The sequence below is a fragment of the Pteronotus mesoamericanus genome, unplaced genomic scaffold, assembly GCF_021234165.1.
Source record: "Pteronotus mesoamericanus isolate MK-2021 breed Mesoamerican mustached bat unplaced genomic scaffold, CSHL_Meso_final contig_164, whole genome shotgun sequence".
In the NCBI taxonomy this organism is placed as follows: Eukaryota; Metazoa; Chordata; class Mammalia; order Chiroptera; family Mormoopidae; genus Pteronotus; species Pteronotus mesoamericanus.
In genome coordinates this window covers 23,776,161-23,789,819 of record NW_026555065.1, presented here as the reverse complement: position 1 = coordinate 23,789,819, position 13,659 = coordinate 23,776,161, and the positions used below count along the sequence as shown (strand labels likewise).

At 46.0% G+C, this 13,659-nt stretch overlaps 1 protein-coding gene across 1 annotated transcript; it reads left to right on the top strand.

Moving 5' to 3' along the window:
* The first annotated feature begins 9,722 nt into the window (after positions 1–9,722).
* Positions 9,723–13,659, top strand: GCHFR (GTP cyclohydrolase I feedback regulator). The gene is made up of 3 exons (XM_054565577.1): positions 9,723–9,900; positions 11,607–11,701; positions 12,976–13,659. Exons 1-3 carry the CDS (start codon positions 9,865–9,867, stop codon positions 13,097–13,099), a joined length of 255 nt encoding a protein of 84 aa, XP_054421552.1. The 5' UTR covers positions 9,723–9,864; the 3' UTR covers positions 13,100–13,659.

Below are 13,659 nucleotides of genomic sequence, written 5' to 3'. Positions count from 1 at the left end.
AAAAGTCGTATCACAGATGTATACACAAGCGCTTTAAAACAAAACAAAACAAAAAAACACTTTCTTAAACCATACATAGTCGGTATTGCATTAACCAGGGACAGGGTAATGAACTGTTTTTCCATTTCCAGAATGTAAATGAAATTCATTCCTCTAACATTTGGGTTAGGCAGAAACTTGCTCTCTGATTACTTAAATTGGTTCAGATACCATTCGGGGAGGGGTGGTGGGTGTGTGTGTGGGGGTGTGTGTGTGTGTGTGTGTGTGAATCTGTGTTCATCAGTTGGGGGGGGTGTGTGTTTTAATCTGTGTTCATCAGTTTTTCTGTGCCCATCCTTGGCCCATAGATTCTTTTATAATTCCTTTTTAGTTGTGATTTTATGTAACTTATTGTAATTTTAGAAACTAAAAATACAGGATTTTATGGACTATGATTGTCAGCATTTCTTGAGTTAAAATTTAGTTTAGTGACAGCCAAAATATTTACATGTCCTCCTCCATTTTTTTTTTATCTTCACCTGAGAATATGTTTATTGATTTGAGAGAAAGGAAGGGAGGGAGAGAGAGAGAAGCATCGATGTGAGAGAGAAACATCAATGGATTGTTTCAAGTCCTGACTTGGAATCCAACATGCAACCCTCACCAAATTTTTTATTAGATATTATATTAATATACATTTTAATTATGAGATATTTTACATATGAGTACATTTAATGTATATGTACATTGTAAATAATAATTTAGAAACAGTGAGGTATTCACCCCACAGCCTAAGGAATAGAACTTCAATACTTGCCATTCATTCTTAAGGATGTATTTCAATTAGCACCTCATGAAATACACTAGGGGATTAATTATAATTGTCTTGATGGTGAGAAAAGGTTTTTTTAAACTATATTTTATTGATTACACTATTACAGTTGCCCTGATTTTTCCTCCTTTGTCCCCCTCCACCCAGCACACCCCACTCCTTCACGCAATCCTCTCACCATTGTTCATGCTCACGGGTCATGCATGTAAGTTCTTTGGCTACTCCATTCCCTGTACTGTACTGAACATCCACATGGCTATTCTGTAACTGCCTATTTGCACTTGTTAATCCCCTCACCTCTTCACCCATTTCCCCATACCCTCCTCCCATCTGGCAACCATCAGACGCTGTATGTTTCCATGATTCTGTCTCTGTTCTTTTTATTTGTGTTGTTTGTTTTTTAGATTGAATTGATGATATGTGTTTTTTTGCCATTTTATTTTTTTCATAGTTTTGATCTTACTCTTTTTCTTAAATAAGGCCCTTTAACATTTCATGTAACAGTGGTTTGGTGATGATGAACTCCTTTAGTTTTTTCTTGTCTGGGAAGCGCTTCATCTGCCCTTCAATTCTAAATGATACCTTTGCTGGGTAGAGCAATCTAGGCTGTAGGTCTCTGCTTTTCCTGACTTTAATTATTTCTTACCAATCCCTTCTAGCCTGCAAAGTTTCTTTTGAGAAATCAGCCGATAGTCTTGTGGGAACTTCCCTGAAAGTAACTAACTTCTTTTCTCCCTCTGCTTTTAAGATTATCTCTTTATCTTTAACCATTGGCATTTTAATTATAATTTGTCTTGGAGTGGGCCTCTTTACATCCATCTTGTTTGGGACTCTCTGTGCTTCCTGGACTTATGTGTCTATTTCCTTCACCAAATTAGGGAAGTTTTCTTTCACTATTTTTTTTTTTTTTAAGATTTTATTCACTTATTTTTAGAGAGACAAAAGAAGGGGGAAAGAGCGGGAGAGAAACGTCAATGTGTGAGAGATACACTGATTGGTTGCCTCTCCCACACGCCCAGCTGGGGACCTGGCCTGCAACCCAGGCATGTGCCCTGACTAGGAACTGAACCAGCAATGCTTTGGTTCACAGGCCAGTGCTCAATCCAGTGAGCCACATGAGCCAGGACCACTATTTTTTCAAATAGATTTCCAATTTTTTGCTCTTTCTTTTCGCCTTCTGGCACCCCTATGGTGTGAATGTTGGAACTCTTGAAGTTGTCCCAGAGGCTGCTTTACTTTCCTCATTTTTTGGATTCTTTTTTCTTCTTGCTGTTCTGCTTGGTTGTTTTTTGCTTCCTTATGCTCCAAATCATTGATTTGATTCTCAGCTTCATCTACTCTACTGTTGTTTCCCTGTAAATTGTTCTTTATTTCACTTAGTGTATCCTTCATTTCTGACTGGATCTTTTTTATGCTCTTGAGGTGCTTACTAAGTTCCTTGAGCATCCTTAGAACCAGTGTTTTGAACTCTGCATCTAATAGATTGATTATCTGCATTTCATTTAGCTCTTTTTCTGGAATTTTGATCTGTTCTTTCATTTGGGCCTTGTTTCTTTGTCTGCTCATTTTGCAGCCTACCTGTGTCTGTTTTTATGTATTAGGTAGAGATGCTTTGACTACATGTCTTGGAAGTGTGGCCTAATGTAGTAGGTGTCCTGTAGGGCCCAGTGGCACAGCCTCCCCTATCACCCAAGCTGGGTACTCAAGGTGCGCCCGTTGTGTGGGCTGAGTACATCCTCCTCTTGTAGTTGAGCCTTGGTTGCTGTTGGCAAATCAATGGGAGGGATTTACCCAGGCCAGTCAGCTGCAAGGACTGGCTGTGACCACTGACCACCAACCTCCACCCTCCGTGGAGGATCAGCTGTTCAGGGGCAGGGTGGTGGTGCTCTGATGTGGACTGTAGGTGTCCACTGGGTGCGCTGGCCCTGGGGTTTCCTGGGTGGTGCAGGCCAGGGTCAGCTCTCACCTGTGTTTTGCCCAGGGCCACACTGTAAAGCAGCCTGAGATGGCTGCTACTTGTGCTGGGCTTGGACATTCCCAGGTGAAGCCAAGTTATGAATCTCAGCTGGCTGCTGCCAGTGTCTGGCCTGAGGTTCACTGAGGCCTGCTCTTGTTTGTTTGATAGGATTTAGGAAGTTGGGAAGCATGAGCCAAGACCTAGCATTCATATTTCATATGGAAAAGCAGCTTGGGCGGACCCATAAATTGGATAGGTGGAGTTTCTGGGGATCTCCAAAGAGGGTCAAACAGTGTTAACCAGGTTGATGGAGTCTCAGATATGGCACAGCTTGTCTGCTCTGTGGGGAGAGGGTTTAGAAGACACAATGGCCTCTGCTCACCTTGATGGCAGACACTTCAGTTTCTCCCTTCATGCCACAGGTGCCTTTCAGGCTTCTACCCTGGTGCTGGAGCTCAGAGGGGTGAGTCTGAGTAGAGGAGTCCGTATGTGAGTTCTTTAAGGGGAGCTGGTTGGAGCTCCAGCAGTTTCTTCCACCGACTCAGTCTCTGCTGGTTTTTGCAGCCAAAAGTGTGGGGACTTACCTGGCACTGAAACCCTGAGCTGGGGGGATCTGGTGTGGGACTCAGACACTTCGATCCCAAGATATACCTCCCAAATTTTTATCCACCACACGTAGGTGAGGAACCAACCCGTTCTGCCTCTGCGCTCCTCCTACCAGTCTGGATGGATGTGGTTTCTTTAATTCCATAGCTGTCTGACTTCCATTCAGCTTGATTTCTGATGGTTCTGAGTGATGATTGTTCTGTATTTTAGTTGTAATTTTGATGTGGTTGTGCAAAGAGGCGAGCCATGTACGCCTATGCTGCCATCTTGACCCGCAGTCTCCAAAGAGAAGGATTTTTAAGTTTTTATTTCTATTAAACTTGTTGGGGTAACATAGGTTAATAACATTATATAATTTACAGGTATACAAGATTATAATTCGACATCTGTGTACTCCATTGTGCGCTCCCCACCCAAAGTCTAGTTTTGTTCTGTTACCATCCATATATTTGACCTCCTTAACCCACTTCATCCTCTGCCTACCCTCTTTCCACTGTGGTAACCCCAGTCTGTTGTATGTATCTGTGAGTTTGGTTTGTTACTAGCAAGTCTGTTACTTTTTGTTTTATATTCCACATATGAGTGAAATCATAGGTTTTTGTCCTTTTCCTTTTGACTTATTTCACATAGCATAATACTCTCAAGATCCATCCATGTTGTCACAAGTGGCAATATTTCATCTTTTTATGGCTGAGTAACATTCCATTGCATATGTGTCCCACATCTTCTTTATCCATTCATCCCTCGATGGACACTTAGAATGTCTTCCATGTCTTAGCTATTGTAAATAATATTGCAATGTGCAAAAAATAACATAAAAGAAGCCCATTTATTTATTATTTTAATCCTCACCCAAGGATATATTCACTGATTTTACAGAGAGAGGAGAGAGAGAAAGAAACAGGGATGTGGTTGCCTCCCACAGGTGCGCCTTTTGTTGTATGTCACAGGACGACACTGCAACCAGCTGAGCCACCCAGCCAGAGCCATAAATGAAGCCACCTTAAAATAACATAAATGGAGCCTGAGCTGCCAGTTCAGAGGCACATCTTATGCCTCAAACCTTTGGAATATTAAACAGGGCAAATTAACCTTTGGACTGGGCCTAAAGCAACGTTGCAGTGCTAAAGACCTTTTTGTAAAGATAACAAGAAAGTATGTATTCTGCTTACTGGACTGTTGAGTATCGACTGAAAATTTATGAATTTTTTAGAATTGTTTAGAATTAGAGTCATTAAGTTAGCTTATCTGCACCAATAGAAATGCCTTCTTTCTAGCCCTGGCTGGTGTGGTTCAGTTGGTTGGAGTATCGGCCTGTATACCCAAAGTTTGCAGGTTAGATTCCCAGTCAGTGCACATGCCTAGGTTATGGGTTTAGTCCTCCTCATTGTGCATATGAGAGGCAGCCAACTGATGTTTCTCTCTTTCCCTCCCTTCCTCTCTCTCTAAGGTCAATAAGTATGTCCTCAATGAGGATTTAAAAAAAGAGAGAGAGCACTGGCCAGTGTGGCTCAGTGGGTTGAGCACCGGCTTGTGAACCAAAGTGTTGCTGGTTCAGTTCCCAGTCAGGGCACATGGCTGGGTTGGCAGCCAGGTCCCCAATGGCAGGGGTGCGTGAGAGGCAACTACACATTGGTGTTTCTCTCCCTCTCTTTCTCCCTCCCTTCCCCCTGTCTAAATATAAATTTAATAAAATCTTTTTAAAAAAAGAGAGAAGAAAAAGAAATGCCTTCCTAGGTATTGATGCACCATATTTTGACATGTATAATGCACACTTTTTGCCCAATTTTTTGAGGGAAAAATAAGGAGGAGCATTATACGTGGATAGTACTAATTCTGTATCTATATAAAAGTTTTAAATTATTTTATTTGTTCTTATGCATTAAAAGTATAACTCTAGCCCTGTTTGGTATGGCTCAGTGGGATGAATGCTGGCCTCATACAAAGGGTCACCGGCTGGATTCCCAGTCAGGGCACATGCCTGTGTTGTGAACCATGTCCCCCAGTAGGGGGCGCTCAAGAGGCAGCCACACTGATGTTTCCCTCTCTTCCTCCGTTCCTCTCTCTAAAAATAAATAAATACAATTTTTTTAAAAAAGGTGTAACTCTAGAAAGCAATAATGATATCTGTATGCAAAATAATACCCTGGAATACGATAATCAGTTTTGTTTCTAAATATAAATAAATAATTGAATTTAAAAATTAAAACGGAAGATTATTTTTCCCGAAAACTTAGGCCAAAAATATGGGTGCACATTACACATGGCAAAATATGGTAATAGTTCCCCTTCCCTTTCTCATAAATACTCCTTGCCTTTGCCTCCTCTTAGCCAGAACTTTATCTGGGCTTCTGCGTGAATCAAAGCTTCCCCAATAGCTATTCTTTTTGAACTCAATAAGTTATCAAACGCTTGTTGCCTCTCATGTTGGCCTTTTATTTTTAGGTTAAGTGTTTTCATGTTTGAAGAATGTTTTTAATATTCCTTTCCCTTATTTTCCTCATTTTTTTCCTGAACTACGCATGTGTAAATTTTTATTCTGTAATAAGAAAAAAATATTTAATTTTGGAGGGAATAAAAATTCATTTCCTCTCATAGAATTCATCTTTTTATCCTCTTTTGCTTCTGAAGCTCTATTACCCCTATTCCACTTGGTCCCATGATTATTTGCTTTCTAGTTTGTCTGCCTCACTGGACTGCTCCCTGCTCTGGGACAGAGTTCACGCCTCATTCGTCTCCATGTCCCCTGTGCCTAGCACAACTCTAATCCACAAGCCATCCATAAAAGCTAAATAGAGGAAAGAAAGAAGGAATGAGCAATATCCAGGCCCTGCCACTTGGACAATGTTTTCATGATGAAAAGCTGAGTTGTGGAAGAATAATTTCTCCTCTGTTTACAGGGGAGGAAGATCTGCCAGATAAATAGACTATGGCAAGAGGCGAGGCCAAATGGGCAGACCAAGCGACGGAATTCATTTCCCCCTGGATATTAAAGATGTTATCTGGCAGGCGTGAGGCTGCCAGGGCAATCAGCAGGGGGGTGGGTTATTCTGGATGAAGCTCTCTATCTTATGCTGCATCTGCAGACCAGTTTTGCAAATGTAATAAAGCCCTGGCAGCCTGAGATATGCAGTGCCCTTCCGTCGCCTCCTCACTTCCCCATGCCCAGCCTGAGAGAGGAAATCAGAGCAGACAGGCCCCAAACTCCTGTTCTGATCTCTGACCAGCACATGACACTCACTTGGAACATAGTCAAATGCCTTAGGACAGCAATTTTCAACCGTTGTGCCACAAGAATTTTTAAAACATGCAATATCTGACTATTCAGTCAGGGGCACTCACCTCTTTTCCCTTAGATTGTCAAGTTAAAAAATGACAACAGGTCTCAATAAAAGAAGGTGAAGAGATTAGCCAAAGAACATATATGCATAGCCCGTGCACACAAACAGCAGTGTGGCGAAGGCGGGGGGAGGGGTGTGCAGGGGCCGGATGAAGGTGGGCAAAGGGGGAAAATGGGGACATCTGCAACAGTGTCAACAATAAATAAGAGTAGTAATAAAAAATTAAAAATTACACTGGCCAACATGAACAATAGCCACCCGGAACACCTAGTGTGAAGGAATCAAAATTATACCTATTTTTTTGTCAGATTGGCAAAAAAATATAATGTTTTCTGGTGTTCCACAGAATTTTAATAATTCACTTACATGTATCATGAGATGGAAAAGGTTGAAAATCGCTGCCTTGGGACGGTGGCAGTACCCCTGTATCCAACCTCTAAGGCAGCGATTGTCAACCTTTTCCATCTCCTGACACATACAAAGTAATTATTAAAATTCTGCAGCACACCAAAAAACACTTTTTCCCAATCTGACAAATAAAAGGTATAATTTTGACTGATTTAGAAAAAAAATAATACCAGTAGTAATAACCTACCATTTTTTGCTTCAAAGTGAGTTTTTAAAATATCAGGTGCCTATACTTGAATTAACCAACAGGAACAACCTTATGTAACAAGACCAGTAAGATGCAACTCTATTATATAACCTATATATTTATGGCTAAGACAGGGCATTCACACCGGACAGCTATTGTTGTGTTGGCTGTTGTCATTTTTAAATTTGACAGTCTAAGGGAAAAGAGGTCAGTGCCCCCAACTAAATAGTTAGGTATTGCATGTTTTAAAAATTCTCGAGGCACACTGGTTGAAAGTTACTGCTCTAAGGAAACTGACACTTTAAAAAATTGTTCTTATTTTTAAATTGTTCTTATAAAGTATTTAATGGCTACAAAAGAATATTTATAATACATGTTTTTCCCCATCCCATCCCTTTAGCTGCTCTCCAAGATAACTCTTACCCTTAATTTACATTTATAATTCCCTTAATTTTCTTTATAATTTAACCACCTCTGGTTTGTTTGAGAGGGGAAGGGAGTTGAGAAAGATAGGGAGAGAAACATCGATGTGAGAGAGAAACATCAATCAGCCCTGACCAGGAATCAAGCGGACATCTTTTCTTTTTCACTTTGCAGGAGGACACCGCACCAACTGAGCCACACCGGTCAGGGTGCTGTTATGAATATTCTTGAACCCAGTGAGTGTTCCTGAGGTTTATGTAGGAGGAAATGGGCTGGGTCATAGTGAATGCATATCTTCAGCTTTACCAGATCATGCCAACTTGTTTTCCGTGGTACAAGGTTAACTGCATCATACTGCATCAACCATAATTTGCATTCCCAACAGTAGTGTTTCAGTTGTTAGATATCTTCACCAATTATCTTCACCAATACTTGATGTTTACTCCTTTTTTTTTTTTGCCAATCATTAAAACAGTATCTCATTGTGATTAAAATGTAGCTTAATTTGCATTTCCGGGATTTGTAATCATCTTGAACATCATGCTATATGTTTATTGGCCATTTTCATTCCCTCTTTTGAAAAGTGGCTATTTTCGTCATTTGCCCATGTTTCTTCTATTGATTTATCTTTTTCTTATGGATTTATAGTACTTTATATGTCCTGGGCATTCATCCTTTGTCCATTTAACAAGTGCTTTGTTAATCATGAATATGTCTATGTCTTATCTATCTAGCTAAATTGTTAACCCTGGGATGGGGACAGGGTAGAGGGTATAGAAAATTAATCAGACCAATAAGGATCCTGTAGAAACACAACCTCCTATTTCCCTTACAGCTCTCTTCACATCTGTCAAAGTGCTGGAGACAGAGCATAACCCCTAAGAGCCTGTCAATTAAATCAAGATTTTTCAATTGCTGGGCTGGAATGTTACAGTTTTCGTTTTGCTTTGTTTTTTTAAAGAACCAGTCACCCTCTCACCGGGTGGCTCAGTTGGCTGGAGCATCGTCCCTACAGCTGGTCAGGGCACAGAACTAGGAGGCGGATTCGAGTCCCCGTCAGGCACGTACACGAGGCAACCCATGGATGTGCATCGATGTTTCTCTCTCTCTCCTTCCCTCCCTTCCTCTCTCTCTAAAATCAAGTAAAAAATAATTCACTGATCGAGGATTAGAAAACAAAAAAGAACCAATAACAATAAACCCAAGAGTGTTGACTTGTCATATTTTGCTACAGTCAGATGAGGGTGTGGATGCACAGAAGTGAACTCTCTGCTCTCTCCTGGGTGACTAGCGTGGGAGTTGTTTATTTTGCTGCAGGGGTTGCCTTGTGATCCCCGCTTGTGCCACGTCTCTCCAGATTCGCGGAAAGCTCTCCAAACTGCGGGCCACATTCTGTTGGTTCAAGTCACTCCAGGCTTGGCACCCAGCCAACCCGCTTAGTTCCTTTACAGGTTTACAGGTTACAGCGGCCCTGAAAGGCAAGGTCCAGCTGCTGTGCTAGGATTACAGTCAGGGAGGCGGGAATGCGCAGCGCTCCCGGGGTGGTACGTTAGCTGTAACCACAAGCCTCCAACCCCCGTCTTCACTCCTCTCAAAGAGTCTCTGGAGAACGTGCCTTGGGGACGGGGAGTGGGGTCCGCTAAAACCTTTAGAGGCGTCTCTGGGTGCTGTGGGCTGCAGCTTGGGAGGCTTCACTGGGACGGGGGGAGGGTGAGGAGACTAACAGGACTTTAAACCTGTTACTGGAAGTGTTGCTGTAAAAGGGTGCAAAGTCAACACGCGCGCTTTGTAACTTGGCCCACGGTAGAAAGGGAGCCCGGCAGGTCATCTTGGCTTCCAGGCCGCGAGTACCGAAGCCGTCCACCACGAACCACGACACGCACCCTCCGTGTGAGCTGTCCTCGAGCAGGGGCGGGCCCTGTATCACCCGGTGCCGGGGGCGCGTCACAGGCGCCGGCTCCTGATTGGACGCTGCTACAGTCCAGCGGGGCGCACTGCGGGTTGGCATCGCCAGAGGCCAGAACCTGAGTAACGGGACTGGGGTAGCGGGTCGCAGTCCGGGAGCCCAAGGGGCTGGCGTCGGTGTCAAGCCCAAAGCCCACGTTGGGAGCGTAGCCGGAACGCGCGCACCATGCCCTACGTACTCATCAGCACCCAGATCCGCATGGTGAGTAGCCCCGCCTGGCCGGTGGAGTTGGGGCCCGACCTGGGCCTCCGGGGCTGCAGCCGCACTTTGGCGCCTCCCTCCTGGGCAGCGTCTAGGGGTGCCGGTCCGGAAGTCGTTCAGGACACGCCCCCACCCCCTATCCCAACCCCGGAGAGGGAGGCTGGGGATCGGATTCTGCCGAGCTCCCGGGACTCGGAACTCTGGCCCACCCGCCGCCTTCAGGGCCACGGAGACCAGGTTCTTGGGTTCCCGCTACCCAGCGAGCTCCGGGCACTAGCGGCTCCTGTCCTACCTCCGTGGGAAACCCTGACCTCACACGTGCAACACTCACTGCCCTACCCAGAACCGCTCCGCAGGGGAAAGAAGTGCAATAACCTGAGAGAAAGGTTTGAAAAAGAAAAGGACGTGCTAAGACGCTAAAACACCTGTGCCAAGAGCCCGGCCCACCCACATCCGCTAGCTGCTCCCTTAAGTGCGTCCAGGGAGAGCTGTCCCTGAGGCCTTAGGAAAGGAAAAGGAAAACCTTCCTGCCCACGAAGAAAGAAAGGGGAGACCGTCACCCGTGAGGTTAGAGGTGGGGAGAACACTATTTCGGAGTCCAAAAAAATCGCTCCCCTCCCCTGGGCGCAGTTTGCTGGTCTAAGAAGGTGCTGGTTGCCTCAAGGGTCCCTATTTAGCTTCAGAGTGATATTACTTGGTCCCCCAGCTGGGCAGCAGGTTGCTGCTCTGCCCCTTTTCACTCCCAATGCGTGAGTGATCCATCGGAGAGGAAGGAACCTTCGGGGGAGACGGAAAGGGCGGGCTCACCACGTGACAGGAGCGGTCTTGGCAGTGCCATAGGGCAGCAGTTTGAGAACCAGTCACTTGAGTTGTTAAAATGTGGATTCCTGAGCCCCGTCCCAGGCCTCCCAAAACTGTAAGACTGGGGTGTGGGAATTCAGTGGTCCTCAGGTGATTCTTTTTTAATATATCAGCTTTATTGCTATATAATACACATACCATAGAAGCCACCAATTTTACAACTCAATTTTGTTGTTGTCTTGTTTTGTTTTGAGCATGCTCAGAGTTTTGCAACCATCATCCTAATAAATTCTGGAACATTCTTATCACCTTAGCAGTCACTCCTCATTACCCTCGCCCCAGTCCCCCAGCCCCAGGTAACCACTGATTCACTTTCTGTAATAATATATGGTCCTGTATCTGGCATCTTTCCCTTACATAAGGTTTTCAGGGTTCATCTGTATTGCAGTATGTATCAATACTCATTTTTTTTTATTGCAAATAAAATTCCATCATATGGCTATATCACATTTTATTTATTCACTCAGCAGTTGAAAAACTTTCTGGCAATGAATAATGCTGCTACAAACATTGTTGTACAAGTTTTTGTGTGGACAGGCATTCATTTCTCTGCTCTCCAACTGCTTCTGATACACACCAAACAGGGGTGGTGGGTGGTGCCTGGCATGAAGGTGCCAGTTCAGGCACTGCCCAGCTCAGCTTGGAAGGGCTAGAGAAGCCTCGCATTGCTTGGCTGGACCATTGACCGGCCTCATGCTTTGCCAGCTTGTTTTCAACCCTCAAGTTCCCTCACTGACCCCTCCAGTTTTCTGACTCAGTGAGAGTAGACAGGGGAGGAAGAAGAGTCCAGACCTTCTACCCCTGCCTGGAAGCCAGCCAAGCATCCACTGTTGCTTACCTTGCAGGAGGTGGGCCCCACCTTGGTGGGCGATGAGCACTCGGATCCAGAGCTGATGCAGCATCTGGGGGCCTCAAAAAGAGGCGTCCTGGGAAACAACTTGTAAGTAGCAGCATTCCTAAGTACCTTCTCACTGGCCCCTAGACCTGTCCCTGTTCCCTTCACACACCACCAAAACCAGGGGCAAGGCCACTGCCCAACCTCAGAGCCTCTCTGCCTGCCTCCTGGGGCTCTGTGCTCTTGCAAGGCCAGTCCCATCTGCAGCCTCGCAGCCCCTCCGCTCCCCCAGGCTTGCTCTTAAGGCTTTCTCATTGGCCCTCCCTTCACGAGAGAGGACAAGGGCAAAGTCCCAGGACAGAGTCTAGTTTCCTGGATGCAGGTCAATGTAAGTGGACCGCCCCTTGCCCTACCCTCTTTTAAGCTGGACCTCATTAAGGCAAAGGCATAGAGGAAAAGGTTTCTGTCTTGAAGAGCCGGGTGATTAACAAACCTGAGCCGTAGAAACAGGAAGCAGGCGGCTCGGGTCCTACTTCCAGCTTAACTAGGTGCCTAGGGATTCAGCCACTTCCTTTAACATTCTTCTCACTAGTTTCGAGTCGAAACAGTGAGAGCTAATTCATTTTCTGCCCCTCCCCACCTCATACCCTGTAAGCAGGGAGAACCCTGGCTCCACAGGCTGGAACTCCTTAGAAGGGTCCCCAGAGTGAGCCCCAGTTCAAAGGCTCCCGCAAAGGGGAGAAGAGCTGGTATTGGCCCCTTGGGTCAGGGTTGGAGGGCTGAAGCCAACCCCAACCCTATCCCTTTGCCATGAGGCATTTGTCTGGAGATGCCCAGCTTAGGGCTTGAGCCATTAATCATGGCTCTTTAGAATGAATTCACCCTGAAAGAAGAAAAAGCAAGCATTCTCTGTGCTAGGGAGAGGCACCCAGAGCCAGGAACTATTAGGGCCAAGCTACTGTAGGACAGTCTGGGCAGCGGGAGGGGCGAGGCACTGGGTGAGGACCCTGGGGAGAGCAGCCTGTTCCTCCTGAACAGTGCAGCAGGCTAGGGCACGTGGGGCTGTCAGCAGACCAGCGTGGTTCTCTTGTCTTACGGCATTGGGAAATCTACTTAAGCCCTCTAAGTTCTCTCATTTATGAAGTGAGAACAATCAATGAGCCGCCTCAGGTTGCTGAGAGGAATAAATGAGAAAATGCATAAAAAGTGCTTAGCCGGGGAGAGGGGCAAGGAATGTGCACTTAGCCTAGAAGACATCAGCAAATATGAGTCACTGTTCTGTGCATCCCTGACCAGGCGTGGCCTTCAGCAGACTAGCTTTGTGGGTGGAGCTTGCACCAGGTGCCCTCTCACACTGCCCCCTCTCCTTCTGTTCACAGCCAAGAGTACTATGTCAACGACCCTCCTCGAATAGTCCTGGACAAGCTGGAACGCAGGGGCTTCCGTGTGCTGAGCATGACAGGCGTGGGTCAGACGCTGGTGTGGTGCCTGCACAAGGAGTGACCCCCACAATGAGCAGTGCAGGGCACCCCATCTTTGGTCGCCAGGGGCCCCAATCCCACCCCTCACCTCACTCACTGCCCTGCCCCTCTCTTTGCAAACTGTCATTTTTCCTGGACCCAGCATCGCTGGGCAGGGAATGGCCTTCTTTGAAACCTGCCTCAGCAGGGGGCAGGGAGAGCAGGCCCCTTGCCCTGGTGCTCCCAGCCGCCCCTCCACCTTCTGGCCTGGCTTGAGGGTCCTGGAGGAGTCTATGTTCCTGGGTGGGCTGAGCGGCTGGCAAGAGCCAGGCTGGCCTTGGCCGAGAGCGATGGCCCCAGGACTGTGCAGCTAGTTCAAGCCAATAAAGGGCCACGATGAGTGGTTGATCCTACGCTCCTCACGTGCAGGGACTCTCACCAAGCGGAGTGCCTTCCTGAGGATCTGCCCGCTGCTGGGAGGGCCAGCCAGCCTGGGCAGGGCCTCTGAGGCAGAGCCCGGCGACCAGGGCCACACTTGGACAGGCCAGCACCCTACCCTTATGTATGCAATACAGGCAGGCTTTTAAAAAAGAAAAGTTTATT